Source organism: Neofelis nebulosa, chromosome 3 (assembly GCF_028018385.1).
Source record: "Neofelis nebulosa isolate mNeoNeb1 chromosome 3, mNeoNeb1.pri, whole genome shotgun sequence".
In the NCBI taxonomy this organism is placed as follows: domain Eukaryota; kingdom Metazoa; phylum Chordata; class Mammalia; order Carnivora; family Felidae; genus Neofelis; species Neofelis nebulosa.
In genome coordinates this window covers 15867128-15890404 of record NC_080784.1, presented here as the reverse complement: position 1 = coordinate 15890404, position 23277 = coordinate 15867128, and the positions used below count along the sequence as shown (strand labels likewise).

Genomic DNA, 23277 nt, shown 5'->3' with positions numbered 1-23277 from the left:
GGGATTGATGTCCGTCTCCGCTGCTCCCCTCCCGTGGCCCAAACTTGCCTCTATTGCAGCCTGAGTTTCTCCTCCCAAGGAACACGTCTTTACACTGGGAACACTTCTTCCCGGCCTGGCCACCAAAAGGAATGGGTTCTCCTGCATGGGAGTGCAAGGGCAGGTGTCTGATCTGCCCAGCTGGGACCTTGGAGCACCTGTCGCTGCAGTCAGGAGTGGGGTGCTCTAGCCCAGCTTGGGATAGGCGGCCACCTCCTTCCCACTCACTGTAGTCGCACATGTCTGGCCATATAAGCTCCTGCGAGGACCGCGTGTTGTGGGGAGGCGTTTCCCAAGGGCCAGGGGTAGCTGCTCCTGGCAGGACAAAGGGGTGCTGGAGAAGTTAAATGCCCACTGCAGTGACCGTTGCAAATTGGGGTTAAAAACTCCTGACCTGAATTCACCCAAAGAGAAAGGAAGAGGAGGGTGATAAAGGGTGGGATAATAAAATACAGAGTAGAAGCAAAATTCTAAAAAGCAAAGCAAAGCAAAACAAGGAGGATGGGAGGCAGGGTGGGTGAGGACATGGAAGCACAACATGAGAACTAAAATGAGTAATGCTCAGACAGCGCGATCTCTCCCGGTTCTGCAGGTTCGATTTTGCTGTGCCGGCAACTGAAAGGGCTCCCCTGGGTGCATGGCCCCCGCGCCTCTGGCCTCGCTTCCTGCCTTGGCCCAGATTCTTAACATGTTCAGCATCTTCACAAGCAGCTTTAAGAATTCTGGGGTGCCTTCACATCGTGACCTGCAAAACCAAAATGAGAGGCTGGCACAGGCACGAGGCTCTTAGCATCACCCTGGTGTAGCTGTGGGTGGTGGAGTGTTTCATAACCGCCAGCAGAGGGCAGTGTTGGGCCAGGCATTCCCCCGCCCCCCCCCCCCCCCCCCCCCCGCCCCGCACGGGGAAGGTGTTATCTCAGCCGTCATGAGCCCCATGGTTAGTTTCTGAATGTGAGATTCACCCCTTCCAAACTTTGCAGAGCAAGGCATCTATATGGCAGTGCCTCTTTTCTATTTCTTCTGCCTCAGACCGTGACGTGTATAAGACGAAGTAAGACTCTTCTCTGCCCAGACGTTTCTCCCTAGAAGCCATTGATAACTGCATGCTGTTTGATAGCATTGCCCTTTATTTTTGGTTACTTTTTTAAATGTTTACTTATTTTTGAGACAGAGAGAGACAGAGTATGAGCAGGGGAGGAGCAGAGGGAGAGTCAGACACAGAATTGGAAGCAGGCTCCAGGTTCTGAGCTGTCAGCACAGAGACTAGGCAGGGCTTGAACTCACGAACTGCCAGATCAGGACCTGAGCGGAAGTCAGACGCTTAACCGACTGAGCCACCCAGGCGCCCCTAGATAGCATTGCCCTTTAAAGGGGGATTTAGGCGGTGTTGTGCATCTACCAAATGCCTACTATGTGCCTACTGGGTGCTAATGTTCTACCTACCCAAATTATTTAACCCTACTAGAAAGTGTGATTATCTGCATTTTTCAGATGAGGAAATGAAGGCTCATTAAAGTTAAGTGACTTGTGGGAGCTCCCCTGGCAGGGGTAAGATCCCAGCTTTGATCTGGTGGGTTCCAAAACGCTTTCCCCTAGGCCACATGCTTCCCATAGGTCCTCAGTTCCTGCCAGTTCTCATCCTGAATGAGCTTCTGTTTTTAACTCACAAAGCTCCTCTGTTCCAGGGGTATCTACTCCTTGACCTGGGACACTATCAGTACATCAAGAAGATACTGCTCACACTTAGCCGAGGGATGAACCGCTCATGTGAGTTACTCTTTCATCAGTAAGGCAAACTCTTTCAACACATTTTATGTATGCTAGGAGCACCTGAGGAAAGTTATATACACAAATCATTAGGTGAGGCATCCAAAGCCTCCCATTTACATGCTGATTGCTAGTGCTCATTGATCGGAGCAGATAACCTATGGCTACAGCGATGATCTAAACTGTTTTTCCTCCCGTGACTTGGGAAGTCGGTCTCACTTCTCTATGGCCATACCTGGCCCAGGGTAGTGAACTTGGACAGACCAACATCATACCTCACACAGCCCAGCAATGACAAACAAAGCTAACCATGTTGACAAAAATGAGTTTTCTTCCAGCTGCTTTCTACCAAAAAAAAAAAAAAAAAAAAAAAAAGGCAACGGTGGGGTGGGACGGGTTTATTTTTATAGACGGGTTGGTCCACACAAGATTGAGCCATTGACACTGCTGGTTACCTCACACCCCTGAACAGCTGAATTTGATATTCTTTACCAGTTTCTGGAATTAATGGTCGATCCAATAATATTTTGATATCTGGCCCTTGGCATCAGAGGTCACCCATTGGTCATCCCGGATTCTACACCAGTTGAAAAGCTGGATTGGAGGATGTGGGCTAGATCCAAGAACTAAATGTACCTTTGTTGTTGTTTTGTTTTGTTTTGTTTTTGTTTTTGTCTTTACTGAGTTGAACTCTCCTTCCTTACCCCCACCCCCGCCCCAGTCACCCCCGCCCCAGTCACCCCCGCCCCAACTGAAGAGCTGGAGAAGCCTGATGCCCTGGCAAGAACTCCTGTCCCGGGTAAGAGGAGGGAATGCAAACAGGGGCCTCACGCTGCCTGTAGGCAGACAGTGTGAGAGGGGACTCGAGCCTGTCTTATGCCAGAGTAACCACCCCATTAGATGTGACCGATCTAATGTCACCGGGTGGGGAGACACGGAGGGCTTTATCACTAGAGAGAGGGTGGCTTCAGGATAGAGGTATTGGCTGAATTTCACTCACACATGGAAGAGTACGAGCCAGGAATGAGAAGTTTCTCCCTCCAAACACCTGCCATCTTTAGAAGTCCCTGCCAGCTACTCACTAAAATGGGAATGTACCTCAAAAGAGGTTCCGTCTTAATGCGGTAATTAATTCAGGCTTGTTTCCAACTTTGCACGGAGGTGAGGATAGATTTAATTGTTTGGAAATTTCTTTGAGCTTTGATAAAAAAATAGCTTTCCAAAAATAAAAAAAAATGTTTAAAATAAAGGCTCCAAAACGTACATTTTTGTCCTTACACAGGAAAAAAAAATTTCTTTTCCTGTATTCTAGTTGTTAAATAATTGCACCAAGCTAGTATGTGCCAGAAAAACAAAACTGCGTTGTTGTTTTTTTTTTGAGTCCAGTGACCTCAAAACTATGAGTGTGAATGTCTCTAATAAAAACTATCTCTCCTTTTTAACGTTTGGGGTTATTTTTGTTGCAATCCCTACATTTCACACCATAATCAAATCAAAGCCTGTTATCTTGGTCTTGCAATATCTGTGACTCAGACTCTAATCATGACTGTGTCTAGCACATATATCAGTAGATACATTTAAAAAATGTGCAAATGTTGAGCTCTTCTTTTAACTTGATCTTGTATATTTCATTTGAAGCCCCTTCTTTAACATACCAAATTCTGTCTTAGAACAAGTTAAGAAAATAAGATGTATTTCCCAATGGAAGTCATCCTTAAAACAAGTTTCAACTTGTAAGGTGCTTTGAGGAATACATTGTTAATTGTTTCAAGTTTCTTGGGTATCAGGTAGTTTTTTGAAAGTTCACCCATCTAAATAGGGTCTAAACTATTCTCTAGAGCCTCCAAATGCGTAAGGAGAGGTGCTGAGAGGTGCCTAATAGTGGAAAAGTCTGCATCATAAGATTCTCAGGCTGCCTGGTTCTGAGTCAGGTATATAGTTACTTCTTGGAGCCACATCAATTTGAGGTGATGTATATACATTCAGTCTTTAAAATGTACCCATTAACTTGAGACCCCTAGATTTCAGACCTTTGGGAGCCTCTCTTTTCATAGCTGGACTTTTTCCAGAGGGGGAGGGAATGCATGATCCCTCTCTGCTTTGTGAGTATCTGTTGTCAGGCAGCATTCCCTTCTTTAGAGATATTTATGATAATGTTTATGCATGATAGTCGATTATAAAAGACAGCAGCGTCTGGCCTTCTGGAGATCCGTGCACCTCCATGTGGTTACCTTGGTGAGACTCTTAGAAGCTGGCCTGGATTATGAGGCAATATCTGTTAAAACAACCAAGTCCTGGTAGGCTGGTAAGCAACCTCGTGGCTGGAGGGGAGCGGCTGCTGGGAAGCATGAGGGCACTGAATCAGCGGGGCCTGGCTTTGAACTGGGGCTCTGCCCTCTCACCAGCTGTGTTCCTACTTTGAGCCTTAGTTCTCCACCTGCGAATGAGGGTAATAGTAGCCATCCCTTAGAGCTATGTGGGAGACTAAAATGAAAACATAAAGCACCTCGTTCCGGATACACAGGAGGTGGCCCAGAACTGGCAACTAGTCTCATTACTAAGCTGATCAGTCTTATTGCTGCATTTATTACCTGTCAAATGTTCAGACCTTTGGCCTTCAGGTGCTGAGCGCTCCTGAGTCTAACTTGGCCTCTAGCCCACCCATGCATTGCCCCCGTTAAAGTGCTTCCTGAATAGGCTGACCCCTGCAGCCTTATACCTGGACCGACTGGGGCCCCTGAAGCCATCCTGTGTTTGAGGGTGGAAGCTTTCCAGATTGCATAATAGCAAGCACAGCAGCAGCAGAAGCACCCTTCTCATGGACTTATTAAGTGCCGCGGATCATACGGAGCGCTAGTTCATACGCTGGTGAACTAGCGTTAGTAGATTGTACTGATTAAGGGCGAGGACTCTGGGTCCAGGCTTCCTGAGTTGAATCCTGGCTCCACTACACTTGCTGGTGAGAGACTTCAGGAAAATTACCTCCCTGGGCCTCAGTGAATTCACCTATCAAGTGGGCTAACAATAGTACTTATCGCCTAAGTTACTGCCAGGATTAAAGGCTGTATAAGTTTCCTAGAGTGCTATAACAAAGCACCACACTCTGGGTGCCTTAGAGGAGCGTGAATTGGAAATCAAGGTGTTGGCAGGGCCACACTCGCTCTAAAAGCTCCAAGGGAGGATTCTTCCTTGCCTCTTCTAGCTTCTGGTAGCTCTTGGTGCTCCTTGGCTTGTAGACAGCCATCTTCTCCCCGTGTGTTCACAGCATCTTCTGTCTGTGTGTGTCTGAGTCCCCCTTAGGCCAACCTAATGACTTCATTAAAAAAATTTTTTTTAGGGGCGCCTGGGTGGCTCAGCCGGTTGAGCATCCGACTTCAGCTCAGGTCACGATCTCGGGTCCGTGAGTTCGAGCCCCGCTTCGGGCTCTGGGCTGATGGTCAGAGCCTGGAGCCTGCTTCCGATTCTGTGTCTCCCTCTCTCTCTGCCCCTCCCCTGTTCATGCTCTGTCTCTCTCTGTCTCAAAAAATAAATAAATGTTAAAAAAAAATTTTTTTTAAATTTTTTTTAGTGTTTATTTTTGAGAAAGAGAGAGAGAGAGAGAGAGAGAGAGAGAGAGCATGAGCAGGGGAGGGGTAGAGAGAGAGGGAGACACAGAATCGGAAGCAGGCTCCAGGCGCTGAGCTGTCAGCACAGGTGCCCCCGACTCCATTTTAATTAGATGATTCTCTATAAAGACCCTATTTCCAAATAAGGTCACATTTTGAGGTATTAGGGGTCAGAACTTGAGCATATCTTTTGGGGGAGGACACAGTTCAACCCATAACATATGAACTTAGAACAATACTTGGAACATAGCAAGCATTGTATATGTGTTGACAGTTTTTATCTTTAATACCACAATCCAGCCAGGGAAGTACTGTTTTTCCCATTTTAGAGATGGAAAAATGAGGCTCTAGGAAGTTACGGATTAGCCTCAACTTCCACAGCTAGAAAGGGGGAAGACCCCTTAACCCAGACTCTGGTCTGTGTGAGTGACCACACGCTTGTCATCTTTCTGCTGTACCCAGAGGCGGACAGACTTCCCACAGCCTGGTTCAGTGTGCCTCTCATACACGGTTGTGACACAGACTTCCAGTGGGTGGCCCCAGAGGACTGCCCGCAACTCTGGACTCAGCCTCACGAGTGCTGCCTCTGGGTGAAAATGTGTATGTTTTAAAACAATCATTTCCCAGATCTGTATTAGTATTTTGTAATCTGTATTTATATCGCCACGTTTCAACTAAATTGATGTGCCTAAAATGTAACTTCATTTTTCACTTTTCAATGAGCTGTGTTTTTTAAAAAAATTTTTAACATTTATTTATTTATTTTCGAGAGAGTGAGAGAGAGACAAAGCACAAGCAGGGGAGGGGCAGAGAGAGGAGGGAGACACAGAACCTGAAGCTGACTCCAGGCTCTGAGCTGTCAGAACAGAGCCCGATGTGGGGCTTGAACCCATGAACCATAAGATCATGGCCTGAGCTGAAGTCGAGCACTCAACCACCTGAGCCACTCAGGTGCCCCGAGCTCGGGTTTTTTAATGTTTATTTATTTTTGAGAGAGAGAGAGAGAGAGAGAGAGAGAGAGAGCAGCAGCAGCAGCAGAGGGGTAGAGAGAAGGGGGAACAGAGGATCCAAAGCGGGCTCTGTGCTGTCTGTGCTGACAGCAGAAAGCCTGATGCAGGGCTCGAACTCACGAACCATGAGGTCATGACCTGAGCCAAAGTCAGACGCTTAACCTAAGACTGAGCCACCCAGGCGCCCCTCAGTGAGCTGTTTGAACATTGATTAGACATGGCCACACTCGTCTAATGAAAACACACATGGACCCCAGAAAAGTACAACGAATGACTTTAGAAATTCAAGATTAATATCACTTTGTAAAGATGATTATACATCAGAATTAAGAAAGCTTTTGTATAATAGAGAAATTCCTCTTTTGGTTCCTCATTGGCTGTGGAACCTGTGTGTTTTGTAAAGTAATAGGCTGTATGGTTGTTTTCTGCATTGTATTTATAGACATAAGTAAATGGTTAAAAAAAAAACACAAAAAAACCAAGAGGTCCGCCTCCTGAAATCAGCATAAATGTATGTTCCAGAATACAAATATGACCACTAACTCTATTGTAGTCATGAAGAGTGAAGAGCAAAGAACATTCTATTGACAGGTAATCAGAGTTCAAGTTGCTTTTGTTCCCTTTGTGCCTACACCCATGCACCACTTAATAGCACTGTGACCTTGAGCAAAATATTCACCCCTTACACACCTAATGCATACATAACACAGAGAGTTATTCCTTTCCTCTGAATTTGCAGGTAGAGGATTAGATCAAGAGGCCACCTGTGACCATATGGTCCCTTTTCTAAGCTATATGTGGAACCATAAGCACTCACAAGGCCCTGTGGCGATAACATCAGACTCAGGTGGTCCCTAATATTTAGTTAAGGGCCTACTCGAGTGGTCAATGTGATTTTCTTTTCTTTATTTTTCATTTTATTTTAAGATTTATTCTTACTTTTTAAAATTTAAATTCAAGTTAGTTAACATACTGTGTAGTCTTGGCTTCAGGAGTAGAACCCAGTGATTCATCTCTTAACATGTAACATCCAGTGCTCATCCTGAAAAGTGCCCTCCCTAATGCCATCGCCCATTTAGCAACCCCCCCCATCCAACACTTCTCCAGCAACCCTCAATTTATTTTCTGTATGTAAGAGTCGCTTACGGTTTGTCTCCCTTTCTGTTTTTTATCTTATATTTCCTTCCCTTCCCCTATGTTCACCTATCAGTCAGAGAAAGATAACAATGTGATTGTTTACAAAAAAAAAAAAATCTGTCTCATGGTTTCCCTTGGCTGCTGTGCTGGGTCTTCTCTGTTTGTGTTTTTGTCTGACTCTACCTCCTCTAGTGCTCCTGGGACCCCAGGAGGCTGAACTTCTGGATGGCCTCAGCTGGACAGAGGGAGGAGATTGAAGTCACGAGAGTGGTCCTGATGCCCCTGCTCAGTGCTGGCCTCACTCCTCTCCTCCTTGCTCAAGCCTGGGTGGGGGTGGGGGTGAGGGTGCTGGCTCCCTGCTACAGTAATCTTGGGTTGCTTCACCGTCTCCGGTTGGTTCTCCCGAACCCTGGCCACCCCTTTGTAAATAGTCCCTCTTCGGGGGCCTGTACCATCTGTTTATTGTGCCAGGACCTTGACTGAGTCAAGCCATGACTACCTTGAGTTGTACCAGCACATCGTGTGATTAAGAGCATCTCGCCCTGTGAGGAAAGTGAACACAGAGTGATAGAAAGTGAAATTCTGCATCTGACCTAAGAAGTATCCCCTCTCATCTCTTCATCATTTTGTGCTTGCCATCACCTCGGTGTGCATGAAAAGTCCTCCCTAGCTTTCAAATCCCAGCTCCTCTAGAAGCTTGCCCTGGCTCCTCCAGGCCGACTTGGCCTGCCCTCATCCCTCAATTCCTGCTGGGCTCCACGGGTACCTCCTTTCGCGCTTCTCAGGCTTCACTGTTACTGCGAAACAGCAACAAAGAAAGGACGCCTCAGCGTGACGGTTGAGGGTTGCCAGGTAAAATGTGACGGTTGAGGGTTGCCAGGTAAAATATAGCATACGCAGTTACATTTGAATTTTAGGTAAACAACAAATAATGCTTTAGCACAAGTCTGTTCCACGGGGTTTTGGGGACGTACCTACAGTAAAAAAAAAAAAAAATCATTGTGTGAAATTCAAATTTAACTGGGAGCCTTCCGTCTTTGTCTTTTTGTCTTTTTGTCTTTTTTTCCCCTAAAATAAACCTGGCAACTCTAACTACAATGGCCTTCTAAAGTGGGTGTCTCCTGTTTAAAGAAACTTTTCTTTTCTTTTTTCTTTTCTTTTCTTTTCTTTTCTTTTCTTTTCTTTTCTTTTCTTTTCTTTTCTTTTCTTTTCTTTTCTTTTCTTTTCTTTTCTTTTCTTTTCTTTTTTTCCTTCCTTCCTTCCAGCGTTCTATGAGCTAATGAGCCTGCAAATTTGGGAGTTGAGCAGGAGCTCTGGAGGGCTGGATTGCTTTTGAGAAAAGTGAAGTCTGGAGAGAAATGTGGCCGGTAGGTGCTGTGGAGCAGAGGGTGGAGAAGAGGCGAATCAATGAGATGGACAAGGCTGGGACCTTTATAGTGAGGGGACCGAGGAGGAAGCCTGGGTGGGGGAGCTGAGCGGGCTTAGGAGAACTTTGTGTCTGATGCTCAGTTTGAAGTTCTGCACATTGTTCTCCAGCCCCCACCCCCACTCCCCTGAATCCCCAGTAAAGTTCACCCTCTTGTGAATATTTTGTGTGTGGGGTTTCTTTGTAGAAATGTAACACAATGCACTAAAAGGCTGAGCTCCATTTCTGGGGTGTTACGTATTATGGAAGCAGGCGTCTCGAGGTCGAGGTGCCTGCAGTTATGTGGGGCTCCTGGGAATTTGCAAGAATCTTGGTGGAAATAGGGTTGGAACAAACCATGTGGAGAGCTCAAGAGAAAGGAGGTTCCAGCTGATCTCTAGATTACATTTGATTCTCTACCCTAATAATAACAACATAAGTTCATGTTAACAGCGCTTACTGTGCTGTGTGTGTGTGTGTGTGTGTGTGTGTGTGTGTGTATACACACACACACATATGTATGTGTGTGTACATATGTCCATGTATACACAAACACACCCCTCGCTTTGTTCAGTTTGAGTAAACACAAAACTCCAGTTTCCACAGTTTAGTTAAATAATACCAGCTTCCCAGAAAGAGGATTCTAACTTGAGTTGCCCCCTATATTAACTAAAATAAATATGGCAACCTTAACTGTAGCTCTCGTAACATAAAGTGTAATTCACTCTTGGCTCCTCAGTCCACAAATCACTACGTAAATAACAAATGTGCACCATGATCAGTGACCAGTCGTATCACCTCTTTCAAAGTCTGTTGGTAATTGGTTGTTGGACATGTTGCTTAGTTCGTGCACAGACAGCAAAACATATCACTATTTTGCCTCCTCGCCTGCCGGTATAATTATAAACCCACATAATTTGACTTTAAATTAAATGCCACAGGTCACCCTGGTTCTCTTCCACCCTTGAATAAAGATGTGAACATTTCCTTTTGACTACAAAAACATTTTCAATAATCCAGCAAATCGATCAAGGAGCCATTTCAACTTTTAAAAACCTATTTTCTTAGACAAAGCTTTTGACCAGCCTATTGATGCTACAGTGGGAGATCATGACGTTTCTTTAGCTAAGTTTTGGAAGAAATATGACCTAAAACATGCAGCTGAAAGCATCCAAGCACGATGGAAGCAAGTAACGTGAGTGCAACGTGGCAGGAATGTCCTGAATTGTGCAAATGACTCAGCAGGATCTGAATCAAAAGTCGTTGGAGTCCTAGAGGAAATAGTTGATCACGGGGATATTGACACCAGCATCACTGGGACCTGTCGCTGTGCAGCCAGAGGAACTTACTGAAGGTGAACTTACTGACATAAATGAAGAAAGCAGTTGTAATGAAGAGGTTGAAGCTGTCCTGACGTGACACCAGCAAATATTTTCCCATTAAAAGAATTCTCAGAGATATTTCATAACATGGAAACTCAAAGGATAAAATGTTTGAAGCCGACCCAAACTGAAAGGGTAGGACAGGGGCGCATGGGTGGCTCAGTCGGGTAAGCGTCTGACTCTTGATTTTGGCTCAGGTCATGATCACAGTTTATGAGTTCGAGCCCTACATCGGGCTCTGCGCTGGCAGTGTAGAACCTGCTTGGGATTCTCTCTCTCCCTCTCTCTCTGCTCCACGCTCTCTCAAAACAAATAAATAAACTTAAAAAAAAAGGGTAGGACAATTTGCTAAGGCAAGGAAAATATGCTCACTTGTATTGTGTTATATCTTGGGAAGAAGCAGCCAAACAGTGTTCAAAACATTCTGATAAGTTTTTTGTATTTACAAAGACATAAGACTCTTTGGCTGTCGATATTTCTAATGTTTTAAATTGCAATGTGCTAGGAAGTATTAATTTTACCATTTTCTTCATTTCCCTATCGTTATTACTTACAGTAATAGTTTTTAATATTTAAAAAAAATTGTAACATTTAAATGCATTAAATTTAAAATTTTTTAAATATTTTAAAAATAAATATTTAAATATTTAAAAAAAATTTAAAGGCCATGGAACAATTATAATTTTTCCCACTGATCATTAGGATAGTTTTGCATGGTTTAAGCTTGCATAGTCATTTTTAAGAATTTTAATTCCAGTTAATTAACATGCAGTGTTCTATTAGTCTCGGGTGTACGATATAGTGACTCAACAATTCTATACATTATTCAGTGCCCATCATGCTAAGTGTTTTTTAATCCCCTTCACCTATTTCATCCCCACCCCTGTAACCATATGTTTATTAAGAGTGGTTTTTTGTTTGTGTCTTTTTTTCTTTGTTCATTTCCTTGTTTCTTAAATTCCACATATGAGTGAAATCATATGGCTTTTGTCTTTCTCTGATTGACTTATTTTGGTTAGCATTATTATACCCTCTACATCTGTCCATGTTGTTGCAAATGGCAAGATTTCATTCTTTTTATGGCTGAGTAATATTCCATTGTATACATATCCCACTTCTTCTTTATCTGTTCATCAATTGATAGACATTTGGGCTGCTTCCATAGTTTGGCCTTTGTAAATAATGCTGCAATAAACATAGGGGTGCAAGTATTCCTTTGAATTGGTGTTTTCATATTCTTTGGGTAAATACCCAGTAGTGGAATTACTGGATCATATAGTAATTCTATTTTTAATATTTTGAGGAACCTCTATACTGTTTTCCACAGTGGCTGCATCCGTTTGCATTCCCATCAACAATGCACAAGTGTTCCTTTTTCTCCACATCCTCACCAGCAATTGTTGTTTCTTGTCTTTGATTTTAGCCTTTCTGACAGATGTGAGGTGATATCTCATTGTGGTTTTTGGTTTGCATTTCCTTGACAACGAGTGATGTTGAACATCTTTTCATGTGTGTGTTGGCCATCTGTCTTTTTCTTTGGAGAAATGTCTATTCATGTCTTCTGCTCATTTTCAATTGGATTATTTGTGTTTTTGGTATTGAGTTGTAGAAGCTCTTTATATATTTTGAATATTAACCCTTTATTGGATATGTCATTTGCAAATATCTTCTCCCGTTCAGTACATTGTCTTTTAGATTGTTGCTTGTTTCCTTCACTGTGCAGAAGCTTTTAATTTTGATGTAGTCCCACTAGTTTAATTTTGCTTTTGTTTCCTTTGCCTCAGGAGACATATCTAGAAAAATCTTGCTATGGGTGATGTCAAGGAAATTACTGCCTGTGTTCTCTTCTAGGATTTTTATGGTTTCAGGTCTCACATTTAGGTCCGTAATCTATTTTGATTTTATTTTATGTGTGGTGTAAGAAAGTGCTCCAGTTTCATTCTTTTGCATGTAGCTGTACAGTTTTCCCACGCCATTTGTGGAAGACATTGTCTTTCTCCCATTGCATATTCTTTCCTCCTTTGTTGAAGATTAATTGATCATATAATTAGGGGTATATTTCTAGGCTCTTTATTCTGTTCCTTTGATCTGTGTGTCTGTTTTTGTGTCCGTACCATACTGTTTTGATTATTCAGCTTTGTCGTACATCTTGAAATCTGGGAATGTGATACCTCCAGTTTTGTTTTTCTTTTTCAAGATTGCTTTGGCTATTCAGAGTTTTTCTGTAGTTCCATACAAATTTTGGGATTGTTTGTGCTAGTTCTGTAAAAAATGCTGTTGGTATTTTGATAGGGATTGCGTTAAATGTTTAGATTGCTTTGGGTAGCATGACATTTTAACAATATCTGTTCTTCCAATCCATGAGCATGGGATATCTTTCCATTTGTTTGTGTTGTCTTCCATTTCTTTCATCACTGTTTTATAGTTCTCAGACTTCCTTGGTTAAGTTTATTCCTGGGTATTTTACTCTTTTTTGTGCAATTATAAATGGGATTATTTTCTAAATTTCTCTTTCTGCTACTTCATTATTAGTATATAGAAATACAATGGATTCCTGTATATTAATTTTGTGTCCTGCAACCTTACTGAATTCATTTATCAGTTCTTATAGCATTTTGGTGGAGTCTTTAGGGTCTTCTATATATAGTATCCTGTCATCTGCAAATAGTAGAAGTTTTACTTTTTCCTTACCAGTTTGGATGCTTTTTATTTATTTTTGTTGCCTGATGGCTGTGGCTAGGATTTCCAGTATTATGTTGAATAAAAGTGGGGAGAGTGGACAGCCTTGTCTTGTTCCTGACCTTAGGGGAAAAACTCTCAGTGTTTTACCATTGAGTGTGATGTTAGCTGTGGCTCTTTCATATGTGGCCTTTATTATGTTGAGGTATGTTCCCTCTAAGCCTACTTTGATGAGGCTTTTTATCATGTTTGGATGTTGTACTTTGTCAAATGCTTTTTCTGCATCTATTGAAATGCTCATAAGGTTCTTATCCTTTCTTTTATTAATGTTATGTATCACATGGACTGATTTGCAAATATTGAACCACCCTTGTATCCTCGGAATAAATCCCACTTGATAGTGGTGAATAATTTTTTCAATAAATTGTTGAGTTCGGTTTACTAATATTTTGTTGAGGATTTTGCATCTATGTTCATCAGAGATATTGGCCTGTAGTTCTCTTTTTTTGTAGTATCTTTATCTAGTTTGGGTATTAAAGAATGAATATAGAATGATTATGGAAGTGTTTCTTCCATTTCTATTTTTTGGAATAGTTTGAGAATAATAGGTATTAACTCTTCTTAAATGTTTGGTAGAATTAATCTGTGAAGCTAGCTGGTCCAGGACTTTTGTTTGTTGGGAGTTTTTTGATTACTGATTGCTGGTAATTTGTTCAAATTTTCTGTTTCTTCCTGATTCAGTTTTGGGAGGTTATATGTTTCAAGGAATTTATCCCTTTCTTTTAGGTTGTCCAATTTGTTGATTTATAGTTTTTATAATATTCTTTTATAATCCTTTGTATTTCTGTGGTGTGGGTTATTCCTCCTCTTTCATTTCTGATTTTGTTTATTTGATTCCCCCCTCCCTTTTTTGATGAGTCTTGCTTAAGGCTTATCAATTTTGTTGATCTTTTTAAAGAACCAGCTCCTGATTTCATTAATCTCTTCTACTGATTATTTTAGTTTCTATTTCATCTATTTCTGCTCTAATCATTATTGTTTTCTTCCTTCTACTGGTTTTGGGTTTTGTTTGGTCTTCTTTTTCTAGCTCCTATAGATATAAATTAGGTTGTTTATTTGAGATTTTTCTTACTTCTTAAGGTAGACCTGTATTGCTATAAACTTCCCTCTTAGAACAGCTTTTGCTGCATTCCAAAGATTTTGGATCATTGTGTTTTCATTTCCATTTGTCTCCATGTATTTTTTTATTTTCTTTTTGATTTCTTGGTTGACCCATTCATTGTTTAGTAGAATGTTATTTAACCTCCCTGCATTTGTGTTCTTTCCAGAGTTTTTCTTGTGGTTGATTTCTAGTTTCATAGCATCGTGATTCAATCTTTCTGAATTTGTTGAGACTTGTTTTGTGGCCTAATCTGTGATCTGTTCTGGAGAATGTTCTATGTGCACTGGAAAAAAAAATATGTAGGGGCACCTGGGTGGCTCACTTGGTTAAACGTCCAACTTCAGCTCAGGTCATGATCTCACAGTTCGTGAGTTCAAGCCCCACATTGGGCTCTGTGCTGATAGCTCAGAGCCTGGAGCCTGCTTCGGATTTTGTGTCTCCCTCTCTCTCTGCCCCTCCCCTGCTTGCACTCTGTCACTGTCTCAAAACTGAATAAACCTTAAAAAAATTTTTTTAAATGTGTATTCTTCTGTTTTAGGATGAAATGTTCTGAATATTTTTTTTTTAATTTTTTTTTCAACGTTTTTTATTTATTTTTGGGACAGAGAGAGACAGAGCATGAACGGGGGAGGGGCAGAGAGAGAGGGAGACACAGAATCGGAAACAGGCTCCAGGCTCCGAGCCATCAGCCCAGAGCCTGACGCGGGGCTCGAACTCACGGACCGCGAGATCGTGACCTGGCTGAAGTCGGACGCTTAACCGACTGCGCCACCCAGGCGCCCCGAGTATATTTGTTAGATCCATCTGATCCAATGTGTCATTCAAAGCCACTGTTTCCTTGTTGATTTCCTATTTGGATGGTCCATCCATTGATGTGAGTGGGGTGTTGAAGTCCACTATTATTATTGTATTACTGTCAATTACTTTCTTTATGTTTATTATTAGCACTTTATATATTTGGGTCCTGCGTTGTTGGGTGCATAAATATTTATAATTGTTATATCTTTTTGTTGGATTTTTTCCCTTCATGATTATATAGTGTCCTTCTTTGTTTCTTGTTGCAGTTTTTGTTTTAAAGTCCATTTTGACCAATATAAGTATTGCTACCTCAGCTCTTTTCACTTCCATTTCCTTGATAAATGCTTTTCCATCCCTTAACATTCAATCTGCATATGCCTTCAGGTCTTAAATGGATCTCTTGTAGGCAGAAAATAGATGGGTCTTGCATTTTTATCCATTTTGTCACCCCATGTCTTTTGATTGGAGCACTTAGTACATTTACATTCAAAGTAATATTGATAGGTATGCACTTTATTGCCATTTTGTTACTTGTCTTATGGTTGTTTCCATAGTTCTTTTCTGTTCCTTTCTTCTCTTGCTCTCTTCTCTCACAGTTTGTTGACTTTCTTTAGTGATATACTTGAATTCATTTCTCTTTGTTTTTGTGCATGGTCATTTTTATGGTCCTGCACTACCTTGCAAAGGGAGAATTACATATCTATATGTATCTATCACCATAATTATTATCATGCCCATTAGATAAGAAAATTGATAAGAAAATTGATGCCTCAGAGAGTCAAAGCTACTTGTCCAAAGTCATACAGATAGTAAATAGTAGAGTTTGAATTTACACCTATGCAATCTGCCTCCAAGACTTGCCCCCTTAACCATTATGCCACACTGTTGCCCCCACCAAGCTATGAGCCCTTCAAATACAGAGGCCATAATTTGTGATCTTTAAATGCCTGGCATGTAAACATTTGATGTGGCGTGAATGAAAAAAAAAATGAAATAAGAAACTATAAAAGGAATTAACATTTACTGTTTGAAAATAATGAGAAAACATTAAGACTGCTTGAAGATGAAGTCGTAGCAACAACCTTATAGATGTCCTTCAGTTATAGATAAAATGGACAGATCCACAGCTATCTCATTTGATGTGAAGGCCAGCCATTTCTGGGATGTCTGGGAACATATAACAGGTGCAGAGGATTATTCGGGTATTTGCCAAGAAACTTCTGGTGATGGTCATTATGTCAGAACACACTTGACTGAGACTTTGAGGAATAAAAAATGAAGGTTTCCTATCCTGCTCCTTTCATACAACAGTTCTAGGTGTGGAAACTGTTCCACGAGTATCCTCTGAGACAGGCAGGCAGTAGACCCCATGTTTGCCACTGGCCTGAGTAGCCACTAGCTGCTCCCAGTTAAATGCAGCAGCTCTTAAACTGAGGTGACATCTATGGATGGGCTTCAAGAGTTCACAAGTCCTTCAGGTAGCAGGTTGATTGCCACATTTTGTGTTAATAAGTTTATAAACTTTTGGGTCTTAGAGATAAAGGAGGAGAAAAGAGAAAAACATTCAACTGTATTTGGAAATTTTTCTACCAGGAGCTGCCCTCATTTTCACAGTGAGTAATACACCTTCTGGAACAAATTTTAGAGCCCTACTTAGCTGTCACTTGGGATGAGCAGAAGTAGACCTTCTTTACACCATACCCGAAAACCACCTGAGATTTGAGATTTGTGGTTTGTGTCCATGTCAGGAAAGTTTCTGTTGAAGTCTTGAGGAAAGGTTCCAAATAATGAAACTATAGCAAAGCTCTGTTTGGAAAGCCCAAACCAGAGGAAAACCAAGGAGAGTTGCAGATGTATAAAAATAGATGTGGGTCAGACAGAAATATGGAGATGAGAGCTTGTGGGCTGCAGAAGCCAGTACATTGTGTTTTGTTCTGTTCTGTTTTTATAGCCACCACATTTGCCCAGGCAATAAAAACAAAAGAGTGAGAGAGAGAGACAGGGTAGGTAAGGAAACCAGCTTGAGTAAGAGCGGACTCATACTGTTACAAGCACAGACTGCCAGCCTTAATATATTCATGGGAAGAAAATCAGCTCATCTGGGAGAGAAGATTCAGAGCAGACATGAGATGGGAACATACAGCCTCCTGCTGACTTCCCAGAACAAAGGGATGCCCCTGGGGACTAGAACAGCATCTATGATTGAGCCTTTGAAGAATACACCTTCTCGTTTTAACTCAAGGCCCTAAATCCACCCAAAGAATAAAACCTACTTTCTAAACAGAGGTCCGAGGATAACCTCCTTGTTGAAAGATCTCCACTGTTAACAGAAACCCATTAACTCACGTAGGGAGAACTGCTGGTCCCCGGATCTTCCTTAGGTGCCCTTCACTCATAGGAAGTGAGCAAACACCTCTGTTCCAGCACATCACTCCCAGCCTTTGGAGAAATGTTGACTTCCATGGGTCCAAGTTTCCTTTAGAATGGATGAACCACTCTGGGCCAGCCTAGACCAACCAGTGTGCTAGATGGGAGCAGGAACCAAAGGCATCCTTGGGGTCCTTGTCTTAAAGATGCCTCCCTAAAGAATGCTTTAATTATAAAGTTATTGGAGCTCCCTTGAATGAGTGGGCACCACTGATTCGACTGGTGTGTAAAAGGAGTACCAAGGCTAATGCTACATCCCACATAATGGGGAGGAGAGAATATCCAACATGAAAAAAGCTAAAGGACTCAGATAACCACAGGAAACAAGATATCATCATTTGAAAATTTAAAATATGCCAGAACTGTGTTACCTGCACACATAGATTCTGTCTCTCCTCAGTGAGGCGCTATACATGTTTCCAAAGAAACGTGTGTAAGAGGTAGAGAATTTAATGTAACAGACATTCTCTAGAAGAATGTTCTCTCTCTGTCTCTCCATCTCTGTGTCTCTCCTGCACAGACACCTTCCACCATCCAGTTACATGGCAGCTCTATAATTCACAGAAGGCTCCTTATAAATTTTTACCCGGAAAGCAAAAGAAGGCAAGAGAGTTTCCACCCTTTATGGTCTAGACGGTTGAATGCGAGTGTTAAAAAAAAAGAAAAATATTTTACCAAATGATATTGTGGCATTTCTGAGATATACAATAGAGGTTATAAGTACTTTTAAACATTATTTTTTTGTTGCTTCATCCTTCTCTGCAAGTAACACCTAGTGGAAACTGAATCACATGAGGCCCCTGCTTAGATTCGGGTTTCAGGCATTTCTTCTAAAATAGTCAAAACAGTTCCAAACAAAAGCAGAGATTCCTACACCCCTCCCACTTGGTACCTGTCCCCATTATTCCCATACCTGATATCCCTAGCTTTTGCAGCCCTTTCCTGTGATTCATCTAGAAACTTCTCTTGGTTTACTGACTTCAGTAACACTTTCGACACCCCTTTCCAATTTTGCACCCTTGCTCAGTGTCTGTGACACCAGCTCCAGATGAGATACCCCTGCCCTTAGGAGGGCATTAGAGGACATCTACAGGGGAAGACCAGAAAGGACACATTTCCCAATGAATATTGTCAGGATTATCTTGCCTTGTGAAAAGGATAAGTGAGCATTAGTAGGATAATAAAAAATATTTTAGGTACAGGATGCAAGTTTTGGGTAAAGAAAGCAGGTAAGAAATTATACTCGTGAGAGGGTTTCTCTTGATGTTATTAAACTTTGATACACTAAAAACAAAAAAAGTAACGTGGTTAACCAATAATGCTCCTACTTTTAATGAGTTAGAACATACTAGGAATTATCCTCAGCAAAAGAGTGAGTGAGAATCCTTACGAGTCTTAAGTTGGCAGCTTGGTCCCCTTCTTAGTCCGGGCCCAAGGAAGCCTGTCTCTTTTATGCAAAAGGACCTCTGTTGAGTATTACATACAAGGCATTGGAGGATGGGGACCACATGAATTTATTTTGAATGTCTAAGCTTATCACAATGCAGAGCCCATAGGAACCCTGACTAAATGTTAGTTGAAGGAATAACTAACCATTGGAGAAATTGCTTAACCACTGGAGAAATCTTAACCATTGGAGAAATTGCTCAAAGTTTTTTACTTTATTTTTTAATTTTATCAGTCCACATGTGAAAGTTTTGGTCAGGGTCAAAAATCTAACTCTGTAGCCTTGGGTAAAAACCATTTTGTCTGGATCTCTGGGCTTTAAATTCAAAGCATGATTTGTAGAAGGCCTGGGTTTCTGTGATGAAATAAAAGGTTTTCCTTTATAATATTTTGGGTCTCCAAATTTTCAAAATTGTATTTTATGGTTTCTCCTTGCTTTCATTCAAAAACAAAGTGTGTGTGTGTGTGTATGTGTGTGTGTGTGTGTGTGTTGGGGTGGGGTGGGGTGGGGTAGGGGTGCTCGGGAAGAAAGAACAACAGCAAACAAACAAAAAAATCCACTTGGATTAAGCGTAGTTAGTGAGCTCGGTGAAGCATATTTCATCGTGATGCCAAATGACGCTCACTGAAGTTGCAGCAATTTCTGATGCACTTGCCAATGTTTGTGTTATTTTTACTTTAAAGATGTAGCAGATCGCTCCAAAATAAATAATTTAAGCCTAACGTTCCAAAAGAGTCCAAGCACTTGCGTCTTTCACTTCTGGCTTCTCTTCTGGGACTAAGCTGTGCCCAACAGAAGCAATCCTCATTGCTATATAACACTCCATTTGGAGGGTTGTTTTCTTGCTTTGTTTTCCAAAGTTGAATCTATTTTTCACCATTCTGTTCCAAATGTCGTAGATCCTATCAGTGCTCTGTGCTGAAGCGATAACTCCTCTTATCCAGGGAAACAAGGGAATAAACCCCCCAGCATCTAGATTCGTGACTGTGTGGGAGCAGAGCTTCGGAGGGGTGCTCTGAGGTGAAAAGCTAATCCAAGCCCTATGGGAATCTACAATTTTCATACTGATTCATATTTAGATTTCAAGCTGTGAACAATGGGTCAATTTGTGCACACAATGTCCTCAGTGTAATTTAAAATAGCTTGGCAAGTTAACTTCACAAAAAATGAACCCATCCTCAATTATTAGACTACTCATTGGATTGTCCTTGTGGTACAGTCTAAGAGAGAAGAAATATCTATGATGAAAAAATCAAAAGAAAATCTTCATGCTGTTCTGTACTTAACTAAATGTGCATGAATGGCTTTTATAAACAGAAAAGAGAAAATGGCTTTTATAAAAAGACCAGAACAATAAACTGACAGCCTTGTGTTCTCATTTACATAGGCCGCCATTGTGAGGTCCATCAGATGATTGGAAACTACATGTGGGACCCCAACACCAACAAGTCATTTGACATTGGTGTCAACAGAGACAGCCTGATGCCTCTCTGGTGGAATGGATCAGAACCTCTGTGGGTCACTCTGACCAAGGCCAAAAGGAAGGTCTACATGTACTACTGGCCAGGTGAGTGTGTTGGCCTCCAGGCCCCTCTAGCCTTCCAAATCTCAAACACCATGGAGTCTCTGAAGACAAACGATGTAATTGTCATGTTCTAAGACCAAGCCAAGGTTTGGAAAGTGGGAACACTACAAGAAATATGTTTTATGGGCATGGTTTTTAAACTTTTGTTTTGAGCTCTCTAGCATTGGACCAGACACCACGCCATTTCCTGATTTCCTTGGTTCAGCAGTACTGCTGCAGTATATCCTGCTTTTTCATGTGCAAAATTGTGGATATACAAAAGAGATAAATTAGGTGTTGCTTCTCTGCTTTACAAAAGAATCTGGCATACTGTTTCTATGGATTTTGAGCTCCCCTACAATGCTGAAAACAGGACTCAAAGCTCTTCCAACTTTTGGGTACTATAGTAAATGAAGTCTCTCTGCATTTATATTCCTCCTGTACATAGTAGATCAATGAGAAACTAAATTACTTTACTTACTGCAGTGAGGTAAGTCATTGTGCAAACTACCCTGACTCCTGTGAGAAGTCTTCAGAATACTCTTGTCTTGGCAGTCAAAACCCTTTCACTACAGATGAGAGGATTCAGTGATAATAAAATAATCAACTTACAGGTGTCTTCCCATTGGTGGGATTCGTTCTTTAGGTGAGTGGGCAAATTGACCTTCCTATGTATGTGGCTGTAGATGCTTTTTTTTCCCGAATTCTTAATGGTGTTACACTGCTGATTGCCATCATGGAAGAAGATATCAGGGGAGGCCTGGAAGAAATAAAGGGATTAATGGGGAGAGACAGCTAGGGGAGCTCACTGGCAGCAGCCTGATAAAATTGTGAGAGCACGGTGGGTTGTGGGAGACCATGGCAGGTGGAGGTGGGGGAGGACGGAGAGAAGGATGAGTAAGCCGAGGCTGAACCACAGATGGCCCACATTGAGGGCGTGGGCCTTCAGCAGGAGTTTGGAGAACGCTGGTTGGAGGTGGTCACATGGAGAGCTGCTCGGGGCACTCAAGACTGTGCCAACTCTTAGAGGAGCATAGCACACAGACAGATGGAGACTGTGGAAAGCAGACCCACAGCCGAGCTGGGGTAAGCGCCCGGAAAGCTGCCACAGAGCAGAGACTAGCATCCGTAGGTGAGCCCGTGAAGGCCAGAGCAGACCGCATGAATCCAAACTGGGCATGAGAACCAGTATACACAGGATGGCTCTGCTGGCAGATGGAATTTCAGGGGAGTACTGGAGTTTCTTCAGAAGACACCTGGGATTCTGCCCATAACAGCTACTCAGCTGACACGAGAAGAAGCTTTCAAGCAAGGGAAGGGTTTACGAGGACTTTATTACCTTAAATGGAGACCCAGCTTTTCTCAGAGTTGGACATGAGATGAAGGAAAGAAGTCAGTGCCTCAGCCAAGCTAATCAGAGTTGCTAGAGGATCCAAGCTCACGGGTCAGTCCAATGTGATGAGGTCTCAAGCCAGAAGACGCACTTTGAGGTCGTTCTTGGAAATAATTATCAACAAATAAAAGGGCCCACATGCATAGGCCTAGGAGAGGGAACAGACTGGGCATGCGGCCTTAGGGGCCACCTTCCACAGTCTAAGGACAATCAAGATACATGTCGCGCCACTGCCGGAAGGGCCATCTTCCATGGTACCTGGTTAATTTAACTTCCTATGTCTTGGAACTTGAGCTTTTCATATGCTCTGAAGAGCACATCCCGCATAATCTCTCCCCAGCCCCTCCACACGGTGGCCTTTCAGGTAGCCATGTCTGGCAATGCACACGAATTGGGGACATGTCCTGAAGGGAGACAGGACCTCTCTCTGCAGCCTTGAAGAGCATTATTCTCATCCTGGGGAATCTGGCCCCTTCATGCTAATAAACAACTTGAAGTTGTATATCCCTGAATATCAAAAAAAAAAAAAAAAATCTCAAAGCTAACTTGCACGTAAAACGTCGTGTTGCTCCTTCAAAACAGCTCCTTAAGGGCAAGAAAGGGCCAATCACTTCCTTTGATTCATGGTTCAACAGCTAATATGATGTGACAAATATGCCTTAAGATCAGTTTATAGTGTTAACTATTAGGAGGAAAGAAGCTAAAAAGAAAGTCTCCTAGAATTTTCTCAGCAACCCAAATGAAGATTAGCTAAAGATATAGCCGTGTCGAAGCCTTGACAGAAATTGGATGTAAAGTCTCTTGTTTTTCAGACACTGTCCAGTCCTTCTAAGCCGGAAACCCAAATAGAGGCTCTCTGAGAGCTAGGTGTTTCTGAAGGGCTCTTTCTCGCACCCTCCATTCTTCCCGGCCGACCGCTGAGGGATTAATGGTCACTGCCATCATTTCTCCCTCCACCTTGGTCCTCTCCAGCCCCTCCACAGCTAATAGCCCCATGAGTGTTCATTTGTCTCTGCGAGATTAAGTGAAGTGCAATGGCGTTTCTTCTAAACATGACTTGATTTTATTTTTCTTCTCAGATCCTCCTCTTCCTTCTCCACTTCCCACAGGACATTGTACAGACCTCTGGATGAGGCCTGGAAAATCTTCATTCCTCCAGTGAGCTGTGTTATGACACTTTGAGTCTCGCCATGAAGTCAATATTTAGAAGAGCAATTTAGAAATGGCAGTAGTTCAAGCTTTCCTGTCAGGTAGATAAAGCAGCAGACGGAAAAATTCATCAGTGGTGAAGAGTCCAAAATAGCCCACCTCAAGTCTCAAAGGAATTTAATATTGTAAACAGACCCTTTATTGCCCCACCCAGTGATGCCATTGAGTTGTGCAGGGAGAAGTGCACCATGGGAAATGATCCCGGGCCCTAAATCAAACATCTCTTTGGGAAGCCCAAAGAGATCATCCAGGA

General features: G+C 42.2%; 1 protein-coding gene and 1 long non-coding RNA gene across 3 annotated transcripts in view; one reads left to right on the top strand and one right to left on the bottom strand.

Annotated features, from left to right (window-relative positions):
- ENPP6 (ectonucleotide pyrophosphatase/phosphodiesterase 6) overlaps window positions 1-23277 on the top strand; it is a 121046-nt gene that overhangs the window by 35087 nt on the left and 62682 nt on the right. Inside the window, exons 1-2 of one of the 2 annotated variants that reach the window (XM_058719965.1) lie at window positions 17915-18014; window positions 20246-20425. In XM_058719965.1, the coding sequence (XP_058575948.1) occupies window positions 20269-20425 (157 nt within the window). In that variant the 5' untranslated portion in view covers window positions 17915-18014; window positions 20246-20268. Of the gene's footprint in view, window positions 1-17914; window positions 18015-20245; window positions 20426-23277 lie in introns of those variants that run through there. The other variant, XM_058719964.1, reaches the window with a different exon arrangement.
- On the bottom strand, window positions 15987-17911 carry LOC131506397 (uncharacterized). Its single transcript, XR_009258909.1, has 2 exons — window positions 17331-17911; window positions 15987-16151 (listed from the first exon to the last, which is right to left on the bottom strand). It is a non-coding gene; the product is annotated as an uncharacterized LOC131506397 (long non-coding RNA).